The sequence below is a fragment of the Dendropsophus ebraccatus genome, chromosome 5 (genome assembly GCF_027789765.1).
Source record: "Dendropsophus ebraccatus isolate aDenEbr1 chromosome 5, aDenEbr1.pat, whole genome shotgun sequence".
In the NCBI taxonomy this organism is placed as follows: Eukaryota; Metazoa; Chordata; class Amphibia; order Anura; family Hylidae; genus Dendropsophus; species Dendropsophus ebraccatus.
This window is the reverse complement of record NC_091458.1, coordinates 151213146-151239495: the sequence shown is the minus strand read 5'-3', so window position 1 is coordinate 151239495 and position 26350 is coordinate 151213146. Positions and strand designations below refer to the sequence as shown.

The following is a 26350-nucleotide window of genomic DNA, read 5'->3' as shown; positions in this document are numbered from 1 at the left end:
TCTCACTTTACACCATGATTGATAAATCTCCCTCTATGTCTACTGTATAGCATGCATCACTTGTCACATGTCCCTGTATACACAGCTCATGTTATTCATTCATGACTATAGTCAGTAATGGACACTACCAGGCTGCACAGATGAACTTCCGGTCTGTGGAGCGAGATGTTTCCAGTCATCACCAACACGACTACAATTCCCGGCATCCTCCGGGCGGAGCGGCGGCTGTTGATGACGTCACACTCTCGCGCACCCGTCTCGGCCTGGAGGTAATTTGCTGTGTAACGTCCCGAGGTTGGGCTGAGCAGTGAGACAACCGGATAACAAGGAAACCGGAGCTGTGTGAACATGGAGTATCTGATCGGTATCCAGGGCCGCGACTACGTGCTGGTAGCGGCGGATACCGTGTGCGCCAATAGCATCGTGAAGATGAAGCATGGTGAGTGGCCGGCATCACATCCCATAGGAGATCATTGTGTGTACACCTGACAGGGGAAGGCCAGGTCACAGGGATCCCTCCATATAACAGTCCCAGTATACAGGGATCCCCCATATAACAATCCCAATATATACAGGGATCCCCCCATATAACAGTCCCAGTATACAGGGATCTCTCCATATAACAATCCCAATATATACAGGGATCCCCCATATAACAATCCCAATATATACAGGGATCCCCCCATATAACAATCCCAGTATATACAGGGATCTCTCCATATAACAATCCCAATATATACAGGGATCTCTCCATATAACAATCCCAATATATACAGGGATCCCCCCATATAACAATCCCAGTATATACAGGGATCCCCCCCATATAACAATCTCAGTATATACAGGGATCTCTCCATATAACAATCCCAGTATATACAGGGATCCCTCCATATAACAATCCCAGTATACAGGGATCTCTCCATATAACAATCCCAATATATACAGGGATCTCTCCATATAACAATCCCAATATATACAGGGATCTCTCCATATAACAATCCCAATATATACAGGGATCTCTCCATATAACAATCCCAGTATATACAGGGATCCCCCATATAACAGTCCTAGTATACAGGGATCTCTCCATATAACAATCCCAATATATACAGGGATCCCTCCATATAACAATCCCAGTATATACAGGGATCCCCTCCATATAACAATCCCAGTATATACAGGGATCCCCTCCATATAACAATCCCAGTATATACAGGGATCCCCCCATATAACAATCCCAGTATATACAGGGATCCCCCAATATAACAATCCCAGTATATACATGGATCCCCTCCATATAACAGTCCTAGTATACAGGGATCCCCCCCATATAACAATCCCAGTATCCAGGGATCCCCCCATATAACAATCCCAGTATATACAGGGATCCCTCCATATAACAATCCCAGTATATACAGGGATCCCTCCATATAACAATCCCAGTATATACAGGGATCCCTCCATATAACAATCCCAGTATATACAGGGATCCCCCCATATAACAATCCCAGTATATACAGGGATCCCCCCAATATAACAATCCCAGTATATACATGGATCCCCTCCATATAACAGTCCTAGTATACAGGGATCCCCCCCATATAACAATCCCAGTATTCAGGGATCCCCCCATATAACAATCCCAGTATATACAGGGATCCCCTCCATATAACAATCCCAGTATATACAGGGATCCCCTCCATATAACAATCCCAGTATATACAGGGATCCCCTCCATATAACAATCCCAGTATATACAGGGATCCCCTCCATATAACAATCCCAGTATATACAGGGATCCCCTCCATATAACAATCCCAGTATATACAGGGATCCCCTCCATATAACAATCCCAGTATATACAGGGATCCCTCCATATAACAATCCCAGTATATACAGGGATCCCTCCATATAACAATCCCAGTATATACAGGGATCCCTCCATATAACAATCCCAGTATATACAGGGATCCCTCCATATAACAATTCCAGTATATACAGGGATCCCTCCATATAACAATCCCAGTATATAAAGGGATCCCTCCATATAACAATCCCAGTATATACAGGGACCCCTCCATATAACAATCCCAGTATATACAGGGATCCCCTCCATATAACAATCCCAGTATATACAGGGATCCCCTCCATATAACAATCCCAGTATATACAGGGATCCCCTCCATATAACAATCCCAGTATATACAGGGATCCCCTCCATATAACAATCCCAGTATATACAGGGATCCCCTCCATATAACAATCCCAGTATATACAGGGATCCCCTCCATATAACAATCCCAGTATATACAGGGATCCCCTCCATATAACAATCCCAGTATATACAGGGATCCCCTCCATATAACAATCCCAGTATATACAGGGATCCCCTCCATATAACAATCCCAGTATATACAGGGATCCCCTCCATATAACAACCCCAGTATATACAGGGATCCCCTCCATATAACAACCCCAGTATATACAGGGATCCCCTCCATATAACAATCCCAGTATATACAGGCATCCCCTCCATATAACAATCCCAGTATATACAGGGATCCCCTCCATATAACAATCCCAGTATATACAGGGATCCCCTCCATATAACAATCCCAGTATATACAGGGATCCCCTCCATATAACAATCTCAGTATACAGGGATCCCCTCCATATAACAATCCCAGTATATACAGGGATCCCTCCATATAACAATCCCAGTATACAGGGATCCCTCCATATAACAATCCCAGTATATACAGGGATCCCTCCATATAACAATCCCAGTATCCAGGGATCCCTCCATATAACAATCCCAGTATATACAGGGATCCCTCCATATAACAATCCCAGTATACAGGGATCCCTCCATATAACAATCCCAGTATACAGGGATCCCTCCATATAACAGTCACTGGGCCATGATACGCCCTTCCTTTACTGAAACATGTGGCTTTAGATCATCAGACATGTCAAAAGTTCTTGATCACAGTGGGTTTCTCTGGAGGTATAGCTGGGGAGAAGGTGCGGCAGTGCGAGCCATTCCCCTGCTGGCCGCTAATTCCGGCAATGCAGTCTCATAGACTTCCAGAATCGTCCTGTCAGGAGACGCAGCCAGGAAGCGGATGGCTGCCGCAGCGCTTTCTCTCCGGATATGCGGTAATAACTCGGTGTTTGAACAAAATCAGGGGAGATCACTATTGTTTAGCTGACCGTTATCAAGGAGTATGGACACCAAGGTTACAGGAGCGGGGATCCCCCTCATAATGACCATTATCCCTGCTCTAAACAGAGCTCCTGCACAGGGTTATCCTCCCTCTCCAGGCGGCCAGCGCACTCAGCTCCATAGGAGAAATGTGGCCAACCTGGGGGGGGGGGGGAGAAGGACGTCGCTGTGCGGGAGTCACTGTGTCCTCTGTTTGGAGCATATACATCGGTTACCTGCACCATTCCATCCAGATTAATCCTGTAAAAAGACGTGTACTGTGCAGTATACGGTGTGTTAAAGTGACTGTACCACCAGGCCCAGGCTGAAGCACTGGAGGCGGGCTGACCCACTCCTAGTGGGACGAGACCCTAGCCCCTCTATGATAGGGTTCCATTGATTCTAATGGAGTCACGTCATGGAGGGGCTGGGGTTTCTTCCCACTAAGGGTGGGTCGGCCGCCTCCTGTGCTTCAGCCTATATATCCCTATATATGACAGATACCACTATGTGGCATGTATTAGACATCTAAGGCAGCGGACACGTAGACTGTGTGCCTGGACCCGGAACCTGACTACTGTGTCTGTGTGAGGAACAGGACCCTGAACGCCTTTCACCTGTTGCAGAACTACAACCCCCATCATGCTGATAGGGATTGTAGTGTCACAGGGCGGCATGGTGTGAGGGTTATGGAGTAATGGAGGGTGATGGCTCAGGAAGCAGTATACAGGCGGGATGTGGAGCTGCCATTCGCTGTGCGATCTGTCACATCATTGTGTTACTGCAAACCAGTCAGAAATGAAAGTGAAAGAATCTGGAGCTGCTCTCGGCTTCCGGCCTTTTCTTTACATTCGTCATCTGCAAAATCCCCTAAACTGCTTCTCCTCTCTACCTCCTCTCTATCTGTGATAGATGGCCTGTACACCATACATATTATATCACTATAGGTGTATGTGTGATAGATGGCCTGTACACCATACATATTATATCACTATAAGTGTATATGTGATAGATGGCCTGTACACCATATATATATATATATTATATCACTATAGGTGTATGTGTGATAGATGGCCTGTACACCATATATATTATATCATTATAGGTGTATGTGTGATAGATGGCCTGTACACCATACATATACAGTATATATCACTATAGGTGTATGTGTGATAGATGGCCTGTACACTATATATATATATATATATATATATATATATATATATATATATATATATATATATATATATATATAATATATTATATCACTATAGGTGTATGTGTGATAGATGGCCTGTACACTATACATATTATATCACTATAAGTGTATATGTGATAGATGGCCTGTACACCATACATATTATATCACTATAGGTGTATGTGTGATAGATGGCCTGTACACCATACATATTATATCACTATAGGTGTATGTGTGATAGAGGGCCTGTACACCATATATATTATATCACTATAGGTGTATGTGTGATAGAGGGCCTGTACACCATACATATTATATAACTATAAGTGTATATGTGATAGATGGCCTGTACACCATACATATACAGTATATATCACTATAGGTGTATGTGTGATAGATGGCCTGTACACCATACATATTATATAACTATAAGTGTATGTGTGCTAGATGGCCTGTACACCATATATATATATATATATCATATCACTATAGGTGTATGTGTGATAGATGGCCTGTACACCATACATATACAGTATATATCACTATAGGTGTATGTGTGATAGATGGCCTGTACACCATATATATTATATCACTATAGGTGTATGTGTGATAGATGGCCTGTACACCATACATATACAGTATATATCACTATAGGTGTATCTGTGATAGATGGCCTGTACACCATATATATTATATCACTATAGGTGTATGTGTGATAGATAGCCTGTACACCATATATATTATATCACTATAGGTGTATGTGTGATAGATGGCCTGTACACCATATATATTATATCACTATAGGTGTATGTGTGATAGATGGCCTGTACACCATATATATTATATCACTATAGGTGTATGTGTGATAAATGGCCTGTACACCATACACATTATATAACTATGGGTATAAACACACACACCGTATACTCAGCGCATTTACTGCTGCGATACGCAACAAATACGCAGCAGATTAGATCTAAATAACTGAACACAGCATCAAATCTGCTGCAGATTTGCTGCGTATACGGTGTGTGTGTTTGTACCCAATAAGTGTATGTGTGATAGATGGCCTGTACACCATATATATTATATAACTATAGGTGTATGTGTGCTAGATGGCCTGTACACCATATATATCATATAACTTTAAGTGTATGTGTGCTAGATGGCCTGTACACCATATATATATATATCATATCACTATAGTTGTATGTGTGATAGATGGCCTGTACACCATATATATTATATCACTATAGGTGTATGTGTGATAGATGGCCTGTACACCATACATATTATATCACTATAGGTGTATGTGTGATAGATGGCCTGTACACCATACATATTATATCACTATAGGTGTATGTGTGATAGATGGCCTGTACACCATACATATTATATCACTATAGGTGTATGTGTGATAGATGGCCTGTACACCATATATATACAGTATATATCACTATAGGTGTATGTGTGATAGATGGCCTGTACACCCTACATATTATATCACTATAAGTGTATATGTGATGGCCTGTACACCATATATATACAGTATATATATCACTATAGGTGTATGTGTGATAGATGCCTGTACACCATACATATACAGTATATATAACTATAGGAGTATGTTTGCCAGATGTGTTCTGGAGCTGTGGTCCTTGTTTTTTTTTTTTTTTTTTAACCGTTGCCCAATTCCCGCGCATGGGGCTGGTCTATTCCCGAGCATCGTCTGGGGGTGAAGCACTGGAGGTGGGTTGGCCCGCCGGCCCCCAGTGGGAGGACCCACCTCCAGTGCTTCACCCCCGGCCGGTGCTCGGGAATAGACCAGCCCCATACGCGGGAATTAGGCCACAGTTAAAAAAAAAATAAATGACCGCAGCTCCAGCTTTCCTGCGTCGGCTCTGTTCTATCCACATCCTGATGGTCCATTCACTTTAATTATCACTGTCCCCTTTGTTTTTGCTGATCTGCAGTAAATATGGGTTAGGGATGTAATACAGGTGCGTTATGCAGATTTCAGATGAGGATTGTGGACGACTCCCACACCGTATCCGCTCCTAAAAAACTACGGGACATGAGTGTAGCCTAACCCTGATGCGGCTTGCAGTATATACTAGACTATGTTCACACTGAGGAAAAGGGGAGGAATTGAAGGGGAATGTTTTCTGCTTGAAATTTCCACTTTTTCAGCTCTGGCAGAATTGGCGCAAAAATCCAAAGCCCCAATGACTTCTATGGGATTTTGTCTAGCGAAATCCATGTCAATTCTTTAGGCAGAAAGCGGATCCGCAGCAGAACATTCCGCCATGTGAAGAACAGAATGGAAATCCCATTAAACACAATGGGATATTGCTTTGTCTATATTTTACAGTTGGAATATGTATAAAATTAAAGTTCTCCCCCCTGTCTTCATTGTTCTCTATGGAGAGGGGAGGGGTGGAGGGAGATGAGGCACCAAAACAGGACAACAAAGAGTTAATTTACAGCTACATCACAAGGCTATCTCCTCTGAAGTCTGCACTGACCTCTCTGACCTCTGAATACCGGCTTTCACACAGCACCCACAGTGTAATCCCTTGTTCTCTGCTCTCTGCTGGCGACTAATCTCCCTTTTTCCTCCTCCCCACTCCATAGAATAGACAGGGGCATGTCTGATGCAACAAGACGAGATTGCCTGATAATGAATAGTAGATGAGAGAGAGGAGGGAGGGGTGGACCTGGGGAAAGGCTTTTTGAATGCAGATAATGGCAGATTTGCCTAATAAACCCAATTACAAAGTTTCTTAAAATCGCCTGGACTATTGATTTCTGCAAAAAAAATGAATAAATACGACCGTGACACTTTAAGCGCAGATTAAGCTTGAAACACCTTCCTAGTCCACAATGTGAACCTAGCCTTCGGCATTGTCTGCATACAATACTCCCAACCCCGTTCGGCTCAGACATTGGGGGGGGGGGCATTGTTATTGTGTTGAACCAAGATCTTTAATTCTTTTTTCCGTCAACAGATGTCGACAAAATGTTCAAAATGAGCGAGAAGATCCTCCTGTTGTGTGTGGGAGAGGCCGGGGACACGGTGCAGTTTGCAGAATACATCCAGAAGAACGTACAGCTGTACAAGATGAGGAACGGTGAGTGGCCGATCCAGCTAACCATCACCCTGTCTTACAGGTCAGCCACATGCTGCTTTCCCAGTCCGTAATTATGGACAATGTGCTACCGAACATCTGAATGACGCCTCGGCCCCCATGTCTGCCATGTAAAGCAGGGATAGGGAACCTTCGGCCCTCCAGCTGTTGCAAAACTACAATTCCCATCATGCCTGGACAGCCAGAGATTTAGCTTTGGCTGCCAGGCATGATGGGAATTGTAGTTTTGCAACAGCTGGAAGGCCAAAGGTTCCCCATCCCAGATGTAAAGTAAATGTAGGAGGCCTGGATAGATGATAAACTTATGATCACTTGGGGTCTGGCCACAAAATAGTCAGAAGACGCACAGATCACTCAAGATGTTAGACGCTGTTACTTGGACCAACTCTTGGCTGGTTCTGGCTTTATCCAAGTGAGTAAGTGAATCTGGTTGTGTCTGGGAAGCCATGATCGATTACCCCTTATTATGTCATTATGTTATGCTATGACATACAGTAGTTGTTCCAGTACTATAGTGGATTTACTTTTAAAGGGGTACCCCAGTGAAAATCTTATTTCAAATCAACTGGTTCTAGAAAGTTATATAGATTTGTAATTTACTTTTATTTAAAAATGTCATGTCTTCCAGTACTTATCAGCTGCTGTATGTCCTGGAGAAAGTGGTGTATTATATGCGGCCTCTTCTGTCCATGTCAGGAATTGTCTAGTGAAGTAGCAAATCCCCATAGAAAACCTCTCCTGCTCTGGACAGTTCCTGACATGGACAGAGGTGGCAGCAGAGAGCACTGTCTCAGACTGAAAAGAATACACCACTTCCCGCAGGACATACAGCAGCTGATAAGTATTTAAAGACTAGATTTTTAAATAGAAGTAAATAACAAATCTTTAAAACTTTCTGACACCAGTTGATTTGAAAGAAGATTCTCACCAGCGTATCCCTTTAATACAACCATCTTTTGCATTTTTTTTTCTTTTTTCTTTTTTTTTTTTAAACAGGATTTTTTCAGACTTTTTTTTTTTTTTTTTTTTTTAAGTAGTGACCCCAAGGCATTGGACCAGATTTACTAATGTAAAAACAATTAGTTTTTTTTATGTTCTTTAGAATTTAAACCATGTTCACACCTCTCCCGACTGGTTTATCATGACCTTCTGTCTCACCCCCCCCCCCCCACCTTGATTTTGCAGAAACTCTAGAACAGGGCTTGGCCTCTGTATTTTCTGTGTTCTAGCTACTTTTATTACAGGTTTCCTTATGGGCTCTGGGGCGCAGTCTTTGCACTTCTCTGACCAACTTTACATTGATCTGTTTTTCACATTAGTGGTGTGATTGGTCCAGGAGCTTCTAACCTGCTGATATCTCCCTATAGGGCACGGGGCGCTGAGGAGTAAGGTACGTTTTTTACCTTCATCCTCTGGGCTGTATCCGTGCTATTAGGAGTTTAGCTTTATGCTAATTAGTTGTTTTTTTAATTTTTTTTAAATCCGCCCCTACCTGTCGGGCTGAATCGGTGCACTGGGGTGGGTAGCCTTCCTCAGTGCACCAAAACACCTCAATAGCATTAAGATTGTTTCAGTGCTAATAGGAATTTAATCTTTAAGCTAATTCGTTGCCTTGGTGCACTGGGGGCGGGGCTACCCCTCTAAGTGCACTGATTTGGCCCGCCCCTGGACAGCCGCTCTGCCGATATTAGGATGGGCGGGCGGATTAATTAAAAAAAAAAAAAGGGCCCCAAAGAGATAAAGATAAACTCCTGATAGCACAAAAACGGCGCAGAGGATGAAGCCAAGAAACCTACCCTTCATCCTCTACCGGTGGCTAAAGAAGCAGGATGCAGCCCTAGGATGTCCACCTACCGCCATAGGCTTCACCCATGTTTTCTAGGGCTGCATCCAACTTCTTTGGGTAATCAAATGCCGACTGTTCGGACCCGAGCATGCTGCCGTTGGTCTTATCTCTAGTCGAAGTGCTGAGCAAGTGATCAGGGGCAAATACACACTGATTGATTTTTGTCCCGCCTGGTGACACTTACCCATAAACACACTAGTCATAGCCAAACGTTTCTTTTGTCTTTTTTGCAGGCTACGAATTGTCTCCCTCAGCGGCTGCAAACTTCACCCGCAGAAACCTAGCCGACTACCTGAGAAGTAGGGTGAGTTATTAAGGAGTTACAAAAAGATCTGGAAAAAAAGAAACCGTGCGCAACGCTGTCCGATTATCAGAACGGCCACCTTGGAAACACTTTAATTGGTTATTTTTTTATAAAAAAACAAACAAAAAAAAACACAACTTTGTGAGCTGTAAAAAGACCCCTATAAAGCAGCCGCATCCGCTTCAATTCATAAGATCCGACCCGTTATATTGGTGTTAGCTGTAATATTCTCCTAGTAGTATCTCCTCTTCATAGTCAGTCATAGTGCCCCATCCTCCGGTGTAATGTCGGCGGTCACATGACCCCCAGTAGCAGATGGTGCAGGTAAAGCTGTGATTTTTAAGTATCCTGTCTCCCAAGTGCTAAAATCCATTTGTGACACACAAGGAAAGTTAATGTCGCTAACGAGGGTAATTGAACGGGCGTTTTGGCAGACACGTTTAGCAGGATGTGACTCGGTGCCACGTTCCTTCTTCTCTGCTTTATTCATAGGCATGGCCGCCCCCTCCCATACAAGCCCTGCGTTGCCCCTCTCAGTCACTACGATGCCGACACTCGCCCCACCTGTTCCAGATGGGCAGCTCAGTAGGGGGACACTGGCAGAGGCAGATGTGTTTGTGTGCCGGAGATGCAGCTCGGTGCCACTGCAGATGGTGATGCCTGGGAGGGAGTGGGGGGTGTAAGCTATTGTTAAAGATCACATAGTGTTCATGGTTCCTGCTGTTATAACTAGACAGTCACTGACACAGCATTAGATATAGCTGCCGCCTGCCGACCTCTGTACACAACAGCAATACAGGAGTATAGAAGAGCGGAACCTCCTAAGTCTCTAAGTCACAACTCCTTTATCCCCTTAAGTCCTTTAACCCCTCCCCCACCCTTAAGGTGGGGGGGGCCGTGTTTGTGTAATGCACCTTACAGTAAAACTGACATTATATTTTTATTCTATAGGTCAGTCTGAGTACAGTGATATGCAGTTTATATAGCTTTTCTACTGTTTTACTGTTTTTGTTAACAGTAAAATTGTATTTTTTTTTTTGCAAATAGTTGTGATTACAGTGGCCCTATTGTGACTCCTATAATGCCGTTTTCACGTACGGGTCTGTATAGGGCGTCACTTCTAGCGCCATGGTGTGTAGATTTTATTTGTATCACATCTGTGTAGATCGGACGGGGAGGGGTTGTGTCATGTTTTTTAAAATTTTTCGAAAGACTTCTTTAGTCCCCCTTGGCGACTATTACATTGATTTACTATAGTCCATACTCTGATCAATGCTATGCTAGAGCACAGCAGTGATCAGTGCAATCTGCGATCATTACATACAGCCTGCCTGTGGCAGACTGTATGCAATGATTGCTGAGCTGACAGCACAGAGGAAGGTAAGAGACCTATGGCAGTCATTTAGACCAATCGGAATCCTGCGTTGCTCCTGTCACTGTCTTAATGCAGCGATCACGGCACTGCAGGGTTTAATGGTGGGTGGAGCTCAGCTCCTGAGCTTGCTTCACAAAGCTGCCAGACCTATTGGTATACCGGTATGTCATTGGTCCTTAAGGGACAGGCTCCCAAGACGTACCGATACGGCATATGTCCTTAAGGAGTTAAAGTGTAGCTGTCACTTAAAATATTTTTGCATTAATCATTAGTAGAAGCGATTTTAAGAAACTCTGTAATAGGTTTTATTAAGCAAAAAAGCCTCTTTCTGTGCTCAAAAAGCTGTTTGCCTACCCCCCCCCCCCCCACTACTTATCTGTTCAATATTAGGAAAAGTCGTCTACATTACAGAGGAGCAAAGTGAAGATTGGTTCTGCTGAGTCCATTATAACCTATTGAGAGGTTATAATGCAGGTTTGCAGGATGTTGTACAGCTGCTTTTCTCCTCTCCGTGCTCACTCATCCCCTTCAGCCCCTCCCCTCCTTCATAGACCGTAATGGACACAGAAATCCGGCTTCTTCTGAAGTGGGAGGGGGGGGAGAACAGCCTTTTGAGTACAGGAGGAAACTCTTTTGCTTAATAAAACATATTAAAGAGTTTCCTAAAATCGCTCATACTATTGATAGTTGCCAATATCTGAGAAGTGAGATTAAAATGACAGTTACTCTTTAATAAAACACACGGTTACTTTCGACCTGTGAAACATTACATTTTTCAGTGATTTTTTTTTTTTTTTTAAGGGAATCTGTCATCTGCAATACACATTTCAAACTGCTGTTAGATTAGGGAGACACCTGGTACCTTTCATATATCTACTTACCCCCCCCCCCTAATAAAAAAAACAAAGACTGATATTGGAAAGGCACCATGTGTCTCCTTGACACAAGTTACACTTAACCCCTTCTCAAATGTATCAGCCATTACCTTTTAAAGGGGTTATCCAGGAATTCAAAAACCATTATTTTTTTTTCCAGTTTGTGCATGGAGATCTGATGTAATACCACACGCAACCTTAAGACAAGTGTGCCATTGTTTTGGGAAGAATGAAGATGTTTTTTTTTTTTTCTGGATAACCACTTTAACCTCTTAATTCCTCAGCCATTTTTTTGGTGTTAAGAACTAAATCCTATTTTTCAAATCTCATCTCGTTTTATGATCTAATAACGATCAGGTAACAGGAGCAACAATCAGGTACAGTGACAGGAGAGATCGGGTACAGTAACAGGAGTGATTAGCTAGAGTGACAGGAGCAATCAGGTAGAGTGACAGGGGGAACATGCACCTGAATATGTGTTAAGGGGTTAATGTGAAGCTTCACCTTGAAACTACAGATGAGCTTTCACCACCGTTTAAAGGATTGTCCAGTCTCTCAAAGAAAATGTATCATCTATGTTTTACTTTACTTATCAGTATGAGAAAGGCTTCTGGGTGTGATCAGTGACCTTTCTAGAGTTTATTCCATAAGGAGGGGGTACTCTAGATGGGAAATAACTCTATTGTGTGTACCTCTATTATGTATATGCTGGTGTCACCGGTCACTGTAAGGGGCCTATTACCCACTGTGTAGTTCGTGCAGCTATGGAAACTGGCAACATGGATATACATATATCTGTGCTGACAGTTTCCAGATCACACATAAAGTTTGTACTTACCTAGTGCGCTGCTGCATCCCTGCAGCATCCCACTCTCTTGCTGTCCCTACCTGCTTTGTCCCCTGCCTCCTCCAGCTGTCAATCATTCTGGATGAGATGGTGGCCTGAAGACAGAGCAGGACGCAGGACAGGAGAGTGGGATTCCGGATCACACAGCAGCAGTGCATTAGGTAAGTATACACTACATGTGTGATCTAAAAACTGACAGCATGGGTATATATGCATATCTAGGATATGTTTACACATAGTATTTCCATCAGTCTTTTTTTTTTTTTTTTTTTTTTTGCCAAAACCAGGAGTGGGTTGAAAAACAGAAACTGTGCGTTATAATTTTGCCCTGTCAGGAAAAAAAAAAAGACCAAAAAGACCGATGGATATACTATGTGTGAGCCTAACCCTGTGCTGTCAGCTTCCCTTTTGCTATCGGCTGCACATCTCCTGTTCACACAGCGATACATTTCACCACAATCCAAAAGATGCGCTCAGCCGAGGGTCGGGTGTTCTCCTGCTCTTCGGCCCATCGCTGTGACTTTTACACACGTTTTATCATTACAGGTCATCCTCGTAAAGGGAGCGTTTCTAGCAATAATTGGCCAGCGTAAACGTCCTTTACTCTATGCAGAACAGCTTAGTGGCCAGAATGGAAACTTCATGATTTCGGGAGATTTTGAAAATATTGATCGTAAAATGGAAAGTTGGGGGAGGGGGGGAAATTCACAAAAATTTCTTTTAAATTGGGAAAAAATTGTAAACTTTGCAGTTTAAAAAACAAAACTTTACATGTTCTCCTTGCTTAAATATGTGTGTATATACATATATAGCATAAAAATTTTATGTATGTGTGTTTTATACCCGAATGTTCTCGCTTTTCCCATCCGTTCCTTCTCGGTGAGCTGGGCTCTGCTTCCTTCCTCTATCACATTAGTTTGTTTGTCTTTTTAACCAATGCTGACACAGTTACAGAATCACAGGTATCCGCTCCCCAGCCCCTCCGCGTCTCTCTCTCTGGGGGATCTGAAGCTGAGACAGTGTTGCTATCTCACTCCCGAACAGAGAAGTGCTAAGCAGCGAGTACCTGCTGAGCGCTGAGGAGTCGTAACATCAGCAAAATACACTCCAGCGCTAACTGCGTATCACTATGAAAGCTCCTATAGGACCCTAGTAGGCAGCGTATAATGGGAGTGAGTATGCAGATATCCATGAGTTCTTTATCCATCTTTGTGCTGCTTAAATAGGCAGAAACGAATACGTTAGGACGTGAACTAGAAGCCTTGGGCCCCGGACTGTAGTAGATTTTATCGTACAGCATCAACCCTGTGTGTTATAACAATGATTCTTGTCCGCAGCATATGGCTGGTCTATGTAGTATATACCATTATCACTGAACTCCTGGATGAGGGTCATATATCATATATATATATATATATATATATATATATATATATATGATATATGACCCTCATCCAGGAGTTCAGTGATAATGGTATATACTACATAGACCAGCCATATGCTGCGGACAAGAATCCAGCAAACAGAATGCTGTGGACATAACAGAATCCAGCAAAAAAAAAAAAAAAAAAATATATATATATAATATTATTTTTTTTTTTTTTGCTGGATTCTGTTAGTTTTTTGTAATGTATAATTTTTGATACTCACCCCCTTCTAATAATGATGCTGGATTACAGTGTATAGCTTATTCCCTGTCTGCACAGGCAGCAAGCACACTGAAACTCCATGCATATTACATTGTATTAGCAATGAGCTAGGGCTGTGCCAACTGTTGACCTGTGCTGTATAATGTTTTTGCCGTTGCGCCCGCCCTTGTGTGTCACTCGCCCTGCTCTCGCTTCCTGCTGTGCTGGCTTCTTCCTGTTCTCTCGCCATTCTTTCTTTTCCCCGCATTTGTTACTGTTATTTTGCCTTCCGCCAGATGTCTCACCGCTGTCAGTCACCACCCCTGTGCGGTCTCACCGTACGGCACGTCTTAGCGTCTCTTGTCACCAACGCCCCCCCCCCCCCCCCCCCCCCCGGAGCTGAGAACTCGTGGAATTTCACGCTCCGTTAAATCAGAAACGCAGCTCAATATTCGGAGAGGAATTAAAGGGATTTGGGGGCTAGTTTAGTTTGTAGTTTATGAACTGGTGCCAACCATTGACTGTGGGGTGAATTATTGAACTCCTTTATGAGAATTTACATTTAACTTAGATCTTAGTTTGTTCTTGTGTCAAATTCGGCAGAGAAGTGCGTGTGTGTGTGTTTATATATATATATATATATATATATATATATATATATATATGTATACACACACACACACTATGGGGGGAGATTTATCAAACATGGTGTGAAGTGATACACATACACACACACACACACCTGGGAAGGTTTATCGAACATGTAAAGTGAAACTGGCTCAGTTGCCCCTAGCAACCAATCAGATTCCACCTTTCACTCATCACAGACTTTTTGGAAACTGAAAGGAGGAATCTGATTGGTTGCTAGGGGCAACTGAGCCAGTTTCACTTTACAACATGTTTGATAAACTTTCCCAGTAGTATATGTGTGTGTGTGTATATATATAATATATAATATATATATATATCTCACCGGCCACTTTATTAGGTACACCTGTCCAACTGCACGTTACCACTTAATTTCTAATCAGCCAATCACATGGCGGCAACTCAGTGCATTTAGGCATGTAGACATGGTCAAGACAATCTCCTGCAGTTCAAACCGAGCATCAGTATGGGGAAGAAAGGTGATGTGAGTGCCTTTGAACGTGGCATGGTTGTTGGTGCCAGAAGGGCTGGTCTGAGTATTTCAGAAACTGCTGATCTACTGGGATTTTCACGCACAACCATCTCTAGGGTTTACAGAGAATGGTCCGAAAAAAAAAAACCATCCAGTGAGCGGCAGTTCTGTGGGCGGAAATGCCTTGTTGATGCCAGAGGTCAGAGGAGAATGGGCAGACTGGTTCCAGCTGATAGAAAGGCAACAATGACTCAAATAGCCAACCGTTACAACCAAGGTAGGCAGAAGAGCATCTCTGAACGCACAGTACCTCCAACTTTGAGGCAGATGGGCTACAGCAGCAGAAGACCACACCGGGTGCCACTCCGCTCAGCTAAGAACAGGAAACTGAGGCTACAATTTGCACAAGCTCATCGAAATTGGACAGTAGAAGATTGGAAAAACGTTGCCTGGTCTGATGAGTCTCGATTTCTGCTGCGACATTCGGATGGTAGGGTCAGAATTTGGCGTCAACAACATAAAAGCATGGATCCATCCTGCCTTGTATCAACGGTTCAGGCTGGTGGTGTCATGGTGTGGGGAATATTTTCTTGGCACTCTTTGGGCCCCTTGGTACCAATTGAGCATGGTTGCAACGCCACAGCCTACCTGAGTATTGTTGCTGACCATGTCCATCCCTTTATGACCACAATGGACCCAACATCTGATGGCGACTTTCAGCAGGATAATGCGCCATGTCATAAAGCTAGAATCATCTCAGACTGGTTTCTTGAACATGACAATGAGTTCACTGTACTCCAATGGCCTCCACAGTCACCAGATCTCAATCTAATAGAGCATCTTTGGGATGTGGTGGAACGGGAGATTGGCATCATGGATGTGCAGCCGACAAATCTGCGGCAACTGTGTGATGTCATCATGTCAATATGGACCAAAATCTCTGAGGAAGCTTCCAGTACCTTGTTGTATCTATGCCACCAAGAATTGAGGCAGTTCTGAAGGCAAAAGGGGGTCCAACCCGTTACTAGCATGGTGTACCTAATAAAGTGGCCGGTGAGTGTGTGTGTATGTATATATATATATATATATATATATATATATATATATATATATATAATATATTAGTATGTGTGAGCTGACATGCTACATCTGCTAGAGGCTGTCTAAGTACAGGGCTATTAACAGGGGCGTAACCAGATGGCTGAGTGGGCGTCCTGGGATTTGCAAACGTCTCTTTAACTGAAGGCACTCCTGACCAGCGCTTGCAGTTCTGACAACACTTGATGGCTTAGTTGTCAGTCCGGAAGGGGGTGGAGGGGACCAATCACCACCCCTTGAGAGAGAGCGGCTGAGGCCGAAACATGCATAAGTTCGGGGGCCACGTCTGGGCTACACATCTATTTACTTACAGGTGTATATATACTTTAGTAGCGTGTGTGTGTATATAATATATATGGGAAGATTTATTACAAACAGTGTAAAGTGAAACTGGCTCAGTTGCCCCTAGCAACCAATCAGATTCCATCTTTCATTTTCTGAAGAGTCTGAGAAGGAATGAGAAGTGGAATCTGATTGGTTGCAGGTGTCTAGGTCGTCCACATTAGAACCAGGACGACTCTCTCAGGGCTAGGAGTGAAGGAAGCAGCCATTATGGCCGTGATCACAGCTCCCGTATCCGTTATTGGCCAGTCTGCCAGGGTGTAGCCCAGTATGGATCATCGTATAACTAGCAGGCCGGAGAGCTGTGTGACCACTATCGTATTGCAGCTTTCCTATAAACAGACGCAACTTACCAATACAATGTAAGGCTATGCTCTCACGCTGTACAAACAATGGCCGTTCCATGCTAATGGCCTTTGTTTATCGCTACTTACGGAATCATGAATAGTTCTGGCAATAGGCAGTAACGGCCGTTGTTAATACAGCATGTGAGCATAGCCTAAAACAGTGAATTTCAACCAGTGTGCCGCAGGGAAAGTTCCCCAAACTATGGTGCCCCTTGTTCCCCGGCAATGCGCAGCGATCAGTGGCGGATTACAACGTGGGCGGCTGCGTGGTGCGCTGCGGCGGGCCGTGATGCACACATCCAATCAACGTGTGCGCTACGGCCCGCTGCAGCGCACCACGCTCCTGGTCTCCGCTGATTGGAGGAGCACGTCCAGGCCCTATGGGCGGCCAGTAGATGAGGCGGACAGCAGCGGGGACCATCTCGCAGGAGGTGAGAAGGAAGGGGGGGGGGAGAAACCTGGGGATGGGGTAGAGAAACAGCGGAGAGAAGCAGGGGGGAGAAAAGTATGGTGGAGAGACAGGGAGAGAAGCATGGTGGAGAGAAGCATGGTGGAGAGAAGCATGGTGGAGAGAAGCATGGTGGAGAGAAGCATGGTGGAGAGAAGCATGGTGGAGAGAAGCATGGTGGAGAGAAGCATGGTGGAGAGAAGCATGGTGGGGAGAGAAGCATGGTGGGGAGAGAAGCATGGTGGGGAGAGAAGCATGGTGGGGAGAGAAGCATGGTGGGGAGAGAAGCATGGTGGGGAGAGAAGCATGGTGGGGAGAGAAGCATGGTGGGGAGAGAAGCATGGTGGGGAGAGAAGCATGGTGGGGAGAGAAGCATGGTGGGGAGAGAAGCATGGGGGAGAGAAGCATGGGGGAGAGAAGCATGGTGGAGAGAAGCATGGTGGAGAGAAGCATGGTGGAGAGAAGCACAGGGGGGAGAAGAAAACAGGCCCAGGTTTCACACTGAGTGAGTATAAATACATTTAGAATCTATATTATTAACTATATGTATAATATGTACTGTTTTAGTGCCATTTTGTGCCATTTTGGTTGGTGGTGTGCCCCGGGATTTTTTTAAGTATAAAAAGTGTCCCGCGGGTCAAAAAAGGTTGAAAATCGCTGGCCTAAAACAACCCTATGGACAAGGAAAATGGAAAGATTTATATTTATTAATAGTTTCCGGTACTTTTTTTCTCTTAACCATGTAAATTGCGGCTGTGGGTGTTGATCCCGGGTGTTGGCAGTGATCTATAGAATGTGGAGGGGACAGCCACCTATGTCTCTGCCGTCCCTGCTTTAGAACAAGTAGTTCATCCCTTGTGCCCGAGCGCGTCAGGAGGAAGTCTGACATGGTACGCGGCGGCGGTGGCGGCACAGATGTATTGGTTTAATTAAATCTGCCTCACACCCTTTTATTTATGCCTGAGCTTCTCACACATGCAGAAAGCTGGCATCTCGAGAGTCGCACAAACCTTTAGCGAGACATCTCCTGCCCCGCTCTTTAAACACTGAGAGATCCCCCTCCTCCCCATTCCTCCTCCTGTTAATTGTGACTGCGGCTCGGATGTGTAGGCATAAATAAATGTTAGAGCGGCTAATTAAATTAAAGGAGCTGAGGAGCGGCGGCCACAATGTGCTCCGTCCATGGCCGACCGGACCAGCGTCATCTGCTCACACACCGCCATGCTGCTTTCTCACATTCATTTGTTCTTCTTCACTTGTTTCCTTCACTTTTTTTTTTTTCTTTTATGTGACCACTTTAAGCTATTGGATTGATATAGTGCTATATTGTTTTGTCTGTGTAACGTACAGGTCAGTGGTCGCTTACAGGAAGAGGCCCTGACATATGTATAAAAAAAAACAATCCTTTCCATCTTTGCGACACCCATGCAAAGACCCCCCGTCCATTGGCCGTGTCGTGTCCGTGAGCCGCACACTTTGCGAGCCAGAGAATAGAGATGGCCGGCCTGGCGTGTTCATGTCTTACATGGTCACAGGTTCCTTGGTGTTACCAGACGATCCCTGGGAGATTTCGAAACAACCGCTATAATGGATAAATAGTAAAGTATTGTTGGAATAAAATATAAAGCGGCTTTGTTCGTGGGTTGCATAACTTTTGACTTTAGCCTGTGAGTCCACTTAAAGGGGCACTCCAAAGGAAAAATAAAGTTTTTAAGTTATATAGATTTTGTAATTTACTCCTCTTTAAAAAAAAAAATCTCCAGTCTTCTAGGACAGACGTGTCAAACTCAGGCCCTCCAGCTGTTTTTTAAAACTACAATTCCCATAACTAAAGCTTTGGCTGTCCAGGCATTATGGGACTTGTAGTTTTGCAACAACTGGAGGGCCTGCGTTTGACATCCCTGTTCTAGAACTTATCAGCTGCTGTATGTCCTGCAGGAAGTGGTGTATTCTTTCCAATCTGACACAGTGCTCTCTTCTGCCACCACTGTCCGTGTCAGGAACTGACATGCAGATGTCTGTGCTGGGAGAAATAGCCATTGAATGGCTAATGGTGACCATACAACTTCAATTACTGACTGGCAAATGATCACTCAGCCATCGTCTCTCTCCCGCCCTCCCCTATACACAGGAACGTTCGGCATGACTGAGCATATGGGAAGTGGAGTGTTAAAGGCGACATATCAGCAGGTTAGATTTGATTTGTCTAACCTGCAGACAGCTTCTCTTTCCCAGAACAAAGGGGTCAGGCAGTGATTTTTGCACCACAACCGTCCCCTATGTCCACTGACATCATCTGCCGGTGAGAAGTTGGGAGAGTCCCATACTCATACCGGTGGCCAACTAAAGTACCTTAAGTGTTTGGCCGACAACTGTTGAAGGTTTGAGCTGATTTTTTTTTCTCCATGACATTTTTGCATAATACCAGCTGTAATCCAAGTTTTATAACAATAGATTTCACGGTTCTGTTCTTATTCCAGGAGCGGCACAACCCCTTTAGGCCATGTATGATATGTTGCTGAATATGCACGAATCTCCCCCTAAAAAGAATAATCCAGTGCTATTAAAAGCAGTTTACAAAATACGCTGTCTTAAAGGGGAACTATTAGGAGATTAGACGAATGTAACCTCCCAGCGCCCTATTGTGCACTGGCCGCTGAGGAGGAAGATGGTATGTTTCTTACTTTCCTCCTCTGCGCCGTTCCCAGGCTGCTAGCATTGTAATCTTTTGGCCCAGAGCACCGTCCCACCGCTGTCACACGGCCCACTCCATTGATTATCATTGGAAGGAGCGGGCCGGTTCACGCCCTGGGGGCGGGGTAGTGACTGAGGATTACACTGCCAGCAACCCGGGAACTGCACCGAGGAGGAAGGTAAGAGACATACCATCTTCCTCCTCTGCGTCCCGTGCACAATAGGGTTCAAGTCATCTAACCTGCTGATAGTTCCCCTTTAAGAACCTGCACCAGTGTTAGGGCATGCTGCGGGATGCGGTCAGTCTCTTGGTTTCCTGGCATACTGGTGGCCCCTATAAGAGGGCACTGTCTCAGCCACAGTCCATTGCCCTTATGTGCCTTTCTGTTGCTATGATGCAGTAGTCACTGTACTTGTTATAACATCTTTCCATGTCTTTGCAGACGCCTTACCATGTTAACTTGCTCCTCGCTGGTTACGATGAACACGATGGACCATCTCTCTATTACATGGATTATCTCGCAGCTCTGGCAAAGGCGCCATTTGCAGCTCACGGCTATGGAGCCTACCTCACGCTCAGCATCCTTGACCGCTACTACAAGCCAGGTATGTTGATGACCAGTGGTTTCTAATAGGTTGTACAACTCACCTCATTTATACGAATGGTCCTGATCTCAAAGATGCCGACAGTGCAACGACTAATGACTGGTTCTGTTTCGCGTTGGGCGGATCTGTCAAAATGTTGGGGTTCGGCAACGTTATCCAAACCTAACACACAACCTTTGATGCCATAGGTTGGATCCATGTTTTCCTGGCATCCTTAGGTCTGCCTCCAGCCTCTTCAGCTACCGGGAAACAAATGCTGAGCTTTCAGGTTGGGATAATGTTGCCAAACCCAAACATTTTGATTGATTAGCTCAACACTAGTTATATGTGAAACTTTTTGGGCTCCCCCCTTTTGAAATGTTAGTCTTGACATGTCTTTAGACAATGAAAGACGCCGTGCGTTGAATTTTTGGGTTGGTGTGGACATTTCTTACACACTTGTCCATCTTTGATGTAAAAAAATCGCATCTCCCTGTGGAATGACCTCTTTATCGGTCACAGAGGGCTCTCAGTAATATTTTACATTCATCTCAAGGGGACAGACTTTTGTCTATTGTTGTCTATGGCCACGAGTCTTGCAGTAAAGCAGGTCACTAAATGCTGTTAAAAACAGCCCAGGCAATATGGCAGCCCCCATAACAATGTACAGATAGTGAAATAAATAAAATTTATCGTCAGAAAATAGAAACAGATTAGAATAAAAGAACAAGTTTTAGTATCCGACTCTAATCGGTAAATGAAAATATAGGAGATACATTCCCTTTAAGTGTTAGAAACTAGAGGAACTAAAAAAAAGAGACTGTCATAGAAGATGACTGGAAGAGGCCACAGTGAAATCTCTCATATAACTGGACAGGAAAGCAACAGAGGTGGTCAGCACTGTCGCCTTGCTTTCCCAGTTTAGATTGGGAGCCCTAATGGGGACAGGGACTGATCCCAGTGATGACAAGACCCAGATAAGTAGATAGATCGATCTATGTGTGTCAGAAAAAAATAATAAAAAGCGATCAAAAAATTCCCATTTGCCCGATATGATACTAATAAAAACTATAGATAATGGTGCAAAAAAAATACCCCCTACCCCCAACCAGCCATGTAGGTGGAGAAGTAAGTGTTATGGCGAGGAGGAGAGGGCTGCATTAGTGTGACCTGGACATCCGTGCGTCATGAAAAGATTTCGACCTGAACATCATATTAAAATAAATGGGGCAGAAGTCCGACCTGGATACAGCGATCGATCAGCACGGCCATGTCTTATACTAAATCTCTTACAGAATGGAAGCGAATTACGGATTCACAGGCAATGGTTTCTCTCTCTCTCCGCTCCTGATTTTTCGTTTTAAAGCAATTTTTTTATCACTTGAGGGAACGTGGGACCTAGAGGTAGCAGAGTGGAGCCGGTATAGAGAGGTTGCTTTGCGATGCAGCCCTCCAAACATGTTATCCCAGTGCTGAGAAGTTAGTGTGATGACACTCTGTGCCCCGGCAAGGTGTGGGTGTTGAGTACCCCCTGCTGGGACCTTAGTATCACCTACACCCTCTCTCTCCAGTCCCTCAGGTCTCGTTCTCTGTCATGCTATCAATCAATCATTGCTCCTCGTCAGCACTCTTTCATTGCCGGATCGTGCAGTCGCACCGGTAGGAGGTCATTCGTTATAGGGCAGAACTATGTAAGTGCTCCGAAACTGCCCTGAGGAGCGAGACCCTTAAAGGGTTTATGAATGATAACCACCCCGTGAATGGCTGAAATCATATGATATGTCTTCCCCCTTCTATGTATTTGCCCGACTACTTCTTACTATTATTTGGAACCAAGTTTTATTTCCTTCTTTATGATGTGTTGGTGGCTTTATATTACAGCACTGTTATGCTATATATGAATGTCTGTGTCAGGGACATGGGTTCTTATTATAAGCCTCCAGAGTAATTAGAATAGTGTGTTTTAAAGGGTTTCCTGGTCCCGTATCCAGACAATTCCTTGAACTACCGGGCTCCGTTATTTGGTAAAGTGTCTGATTTCCTATTTCAGAGGTGTCCCGATACCACTGTCGGCATGCCTATTACTTAGCAAGTTGTTCAGACCACTTTATTAGCGGCTCTTCCATAAAAACAAAGCACCTTAAACCTACAGAACTCGGCATGAAGCTGATGGTAAACTCCAGTGACCCCCACCACCATTCCCCATCCGCCCCAAAGCCACGCATGTAGAATTATGGAATGGTGGAGGAATGTGATGAGTCTGACTGTGAAGGTGTGCATGCTATTACCTAGGGAAGGTGCCTCTCCTCATTTTAGGCCGAAAATTTCCCCCAGCTAGTGTTGAGCGTGCACTAAAATGCTCAAGTGCTCGACTCGTGTAATGAACCCCATGAACCCCATTTTCTATTAGGTCCATCACTTTGTTTTTTTTTACCTGAATGGATCAGGAGAAGACCTGCAACATAGGTAATGTATGGTGTTTAAACAAGGGCTGCAAGGACATCAGTAATGATGTCCCTGCAGCCCTCGTTAAACAATTATCGGGCCGTGTAATAGGCCCAGTAAATGAACGCCGATCTAGCAGATAGCCGCTCGTTTACATTAATGATCGAGCCCCCATCGGCTCATGGAATAGGACCCTAAGAGGTGTACCTGATGGTACATCATTCACTTTAAGAACAATGGGAGACTTAAGCATTTATCTAGGTGCCCCCTGCTCGGCAGAGTGGAGGGTACCTGGTTAACCTGAACTTTTACAAGTTACAAAGTTAAACCCCTGGGGAACAGACTGTTGTCTATTGGGGGGTGCAGGGTTATACTTACCACTCTGGTCTTCTACCTATCTTTGCTATCAGCATTTTGTATACCGAGCACCACGCTCAGTCGAGCTCCATGCTTGACCAGGCTCTGCACTAACCCCAGCCATTGGCTAGAGAGCCACAAGTGCCTGTCGGGCTCTCTTCATGCAGTGGATAAGATTGTGCTCCAGGTGGGTCCTAACATTACTAGAACATTACTTTGTGCCTGGGGCACAGTATCACTGTCAGGGGAACGATCAGCGGGTTAACAGTTTAACCCACTGATATCTCCCTTTTAGCACACAGGACATCCTTAGGCCCCGTTTACACAGAGCAAGAGCGGCGTAATAGTCCGCCGCGGAATGCCGCCAGCCTCCGTGTCATAATGACACTCTATGGGAGACTCTCGCGCCGCATCGCTCAGTGTCTCTCCTTCATTCTTCAGCGAAGAGAGTTGCGGTGCGTGAGCCTCCCATAGAGTGTCATTATGACACGGAGGCTGGCGGCATTCCACGGCGGACTATTACGCCGCTCTTGCTCCGTGTGAACGGGGCCTAAGTACCATATCTGAGCTGGATCCCCCCACAAATGTATATTTAACAGACCGTGCTTCAAGGGGTTGTCCAGGAGTAGTACAAATAGCTGCTTTCTTTCTAAACCAGCGCCACCCCTGTCCTTTGGTTGTGTGTGGTATTACAACTTGGCTTTATTCAATTCAATAGAACAGTGCAGTACCAGACACGAACTGGGGGCAAGAGTGGCGCTGTGTCTAGTCCTGGATAACCCCTTATAATGCCAAATAACCCTCGTAGACCTAGTGATAGTGCCAATACACTTTACAGGAACATCAACATAACCTTACTTTTTCTCTGTATATTAGAGGTGTCATAGGTGCCTTTTTATCTATGACTTTTGGTTTTCTTTTCCTTTCTAGATCTCACACGGGAAGAGGCCATAGAACTTCTAAAGAAATGTATTGCAGAGGTAAGAAAACTGCTTAGAATCCATGTGAGATGAGGGGAATCTCATAATCTAGCAGCTGCATACTGTTCATTCTGTAAATCATGTTATTTGGCAGCTGCTTTCATCCAGGAACAGCACCACCTTTCTTCTTAGGTTGTGTGTGGTATTACAACTCTGCTTCAGTCACTTCAGTGGAACAGAGCTGCAATACCACATCCAAACTGAGGACAGGAGAGGAGCTGTTTCTGAAAAAAACAAAAACAGCCCTAAGGAATTTAGGAAAACATGGGTACAGCTATAGGCCATATCCTGTAGGACTTTCTAGGGCTGCATCCAATTTCTTCAGCCACTGGTAATCAAATGCTGATTAGAGATGAGCGAACTGGGTTCTAGTACGAGTCGAGCCGAACCCGAACGTTCGGTTTTTGATTAGCAGTGCCTGCTGAACTTGAATAAAGCTCTAAGGTTGTCTGGAAAACATGGATACAGCCAATGACTATATCCATGATTTCCACATAGCCTTAGGGCTTTATCCAACTTCAGCAGCCACCACTAATCAAATGCCGAAAGTTCGGGTTCGGATGGATTCCAGCATGCTCCAGGTTCGCTCATCTCTATTACTGATTAAGATGTGTAAATCCAAGCAACCATTCATGACAGACATTTTGGCCATGAATTATATATCTGTTGAAGGGGTACTCCACAGAAAACAATTTATTATTAAATCAACTAGTACTAGAAAGTTATATAGATTTGTAATTTATTCCTATTTAAAAATATCCAGTCTTCCAGTACTTAACAGCTGCTGCATGTCCTGCAGGAAGTGGTGTATTCTCTCCACTTGTACACCGTGCTCTCTGCTGCCACCTCTGTCCATGTCAGGAACTGCCCAGAGCAAGAGAGGTTTTTCTTTAGGGATTTGCTGCTGCTCTGGACAGTTCCTGACATGGACAGAGGTGGCAGCAGAGAGCACTGTGTCAGACTGGAAAGAATACGCCACTTCCTGCCATGTTGAACTAGTGAGTGCTGTGTAGGATGTATTGCTTCTAGAGTATGAGAACCTTGTATAGTATTCTTTTGTTTCCTATTAAACCTAAGTCGGTCTCTTTAGTTATTGAAGGTGACCCCCTGGTTGCTGCGAGCCTTCTCTTACCATTGCAGCTTTCCAGCCTAGTCATAATGTTTGTGTTTACCTGCATAATTCCCTGTTAACAGCTGCTAATTTTAGCCCTTCACCCCAGTTTCTGACTACTTTTACAGTCATTTAATTGATGTTAACACCTTTTCAGAGGAGCTGCTTGCTTACGCACACCTTTTTTTTTATGATTGTTTCTTTCAGCTTCAGAAGCGGTTTATCCTGAGCCTTCCTTCATTCACCGTGCGGGTCATTGATAAGGATGGGATCCACGACTTGGAGTCCATTCCTGCCTCCAGCGTATAATCCTTCCTCGTCTATCATGTTTTTTACTTTGATTTCTACTTGTTTCAATAAAGTCTCCTAATAAAGTGCAGGATTATGAAAAAGGAA

The 26350-nt window shown here is 44.3% G+C and overlaps 1 protein-coding gene across 1 annotated transcript; it reads left to right on the top strand.

Moving 5' to 3' along the window:
* Positions 1-221: 221 nt before the first annotated feature.
* On the top strand, positions 222-26350 carry PSMB2 (proteasome 20S subunit beta 2). Its single transcript, XM_069971645.1, has 6 exons — positions 222-439; positions 7412-7534; positions 9632-9702; positions 20920-21082; positions 24794-24843; positions 26162-26350. The coding sequence occupies exons 1-6, from the start codon at positions 349-351 to the stop codon at positions 26261-26263; spliced, it is 600 nt and encodes a 199-aa protein (XP_069827746.1). The 5' UTR covers positions 222-348; the 3' UTR covers positions 26264-26350.

Coding starts and splice junctions, on each gene's coding strand:
- PSMB2 (XM_069971645.1), top strand. CDS start 349: ATGGAGTATCTGATCGGTATCCAGGGCCGCGACTACGTGCTGGTAGCG. Junction 9,703..20,919: donor CCGACTACCTGAGAAGTAGG/GTGAGTTATTAA, acceptor ATGTCTTTGCAG/ACGCCTTACCATGTTAACTT. Junction 21,083..24,793: donor TGACCGCTACTACAAGCCAG/GTATGTTGATGA, acceptor TTTCCTTTCTAG/ATCTCACACGGGAAGAGGCC.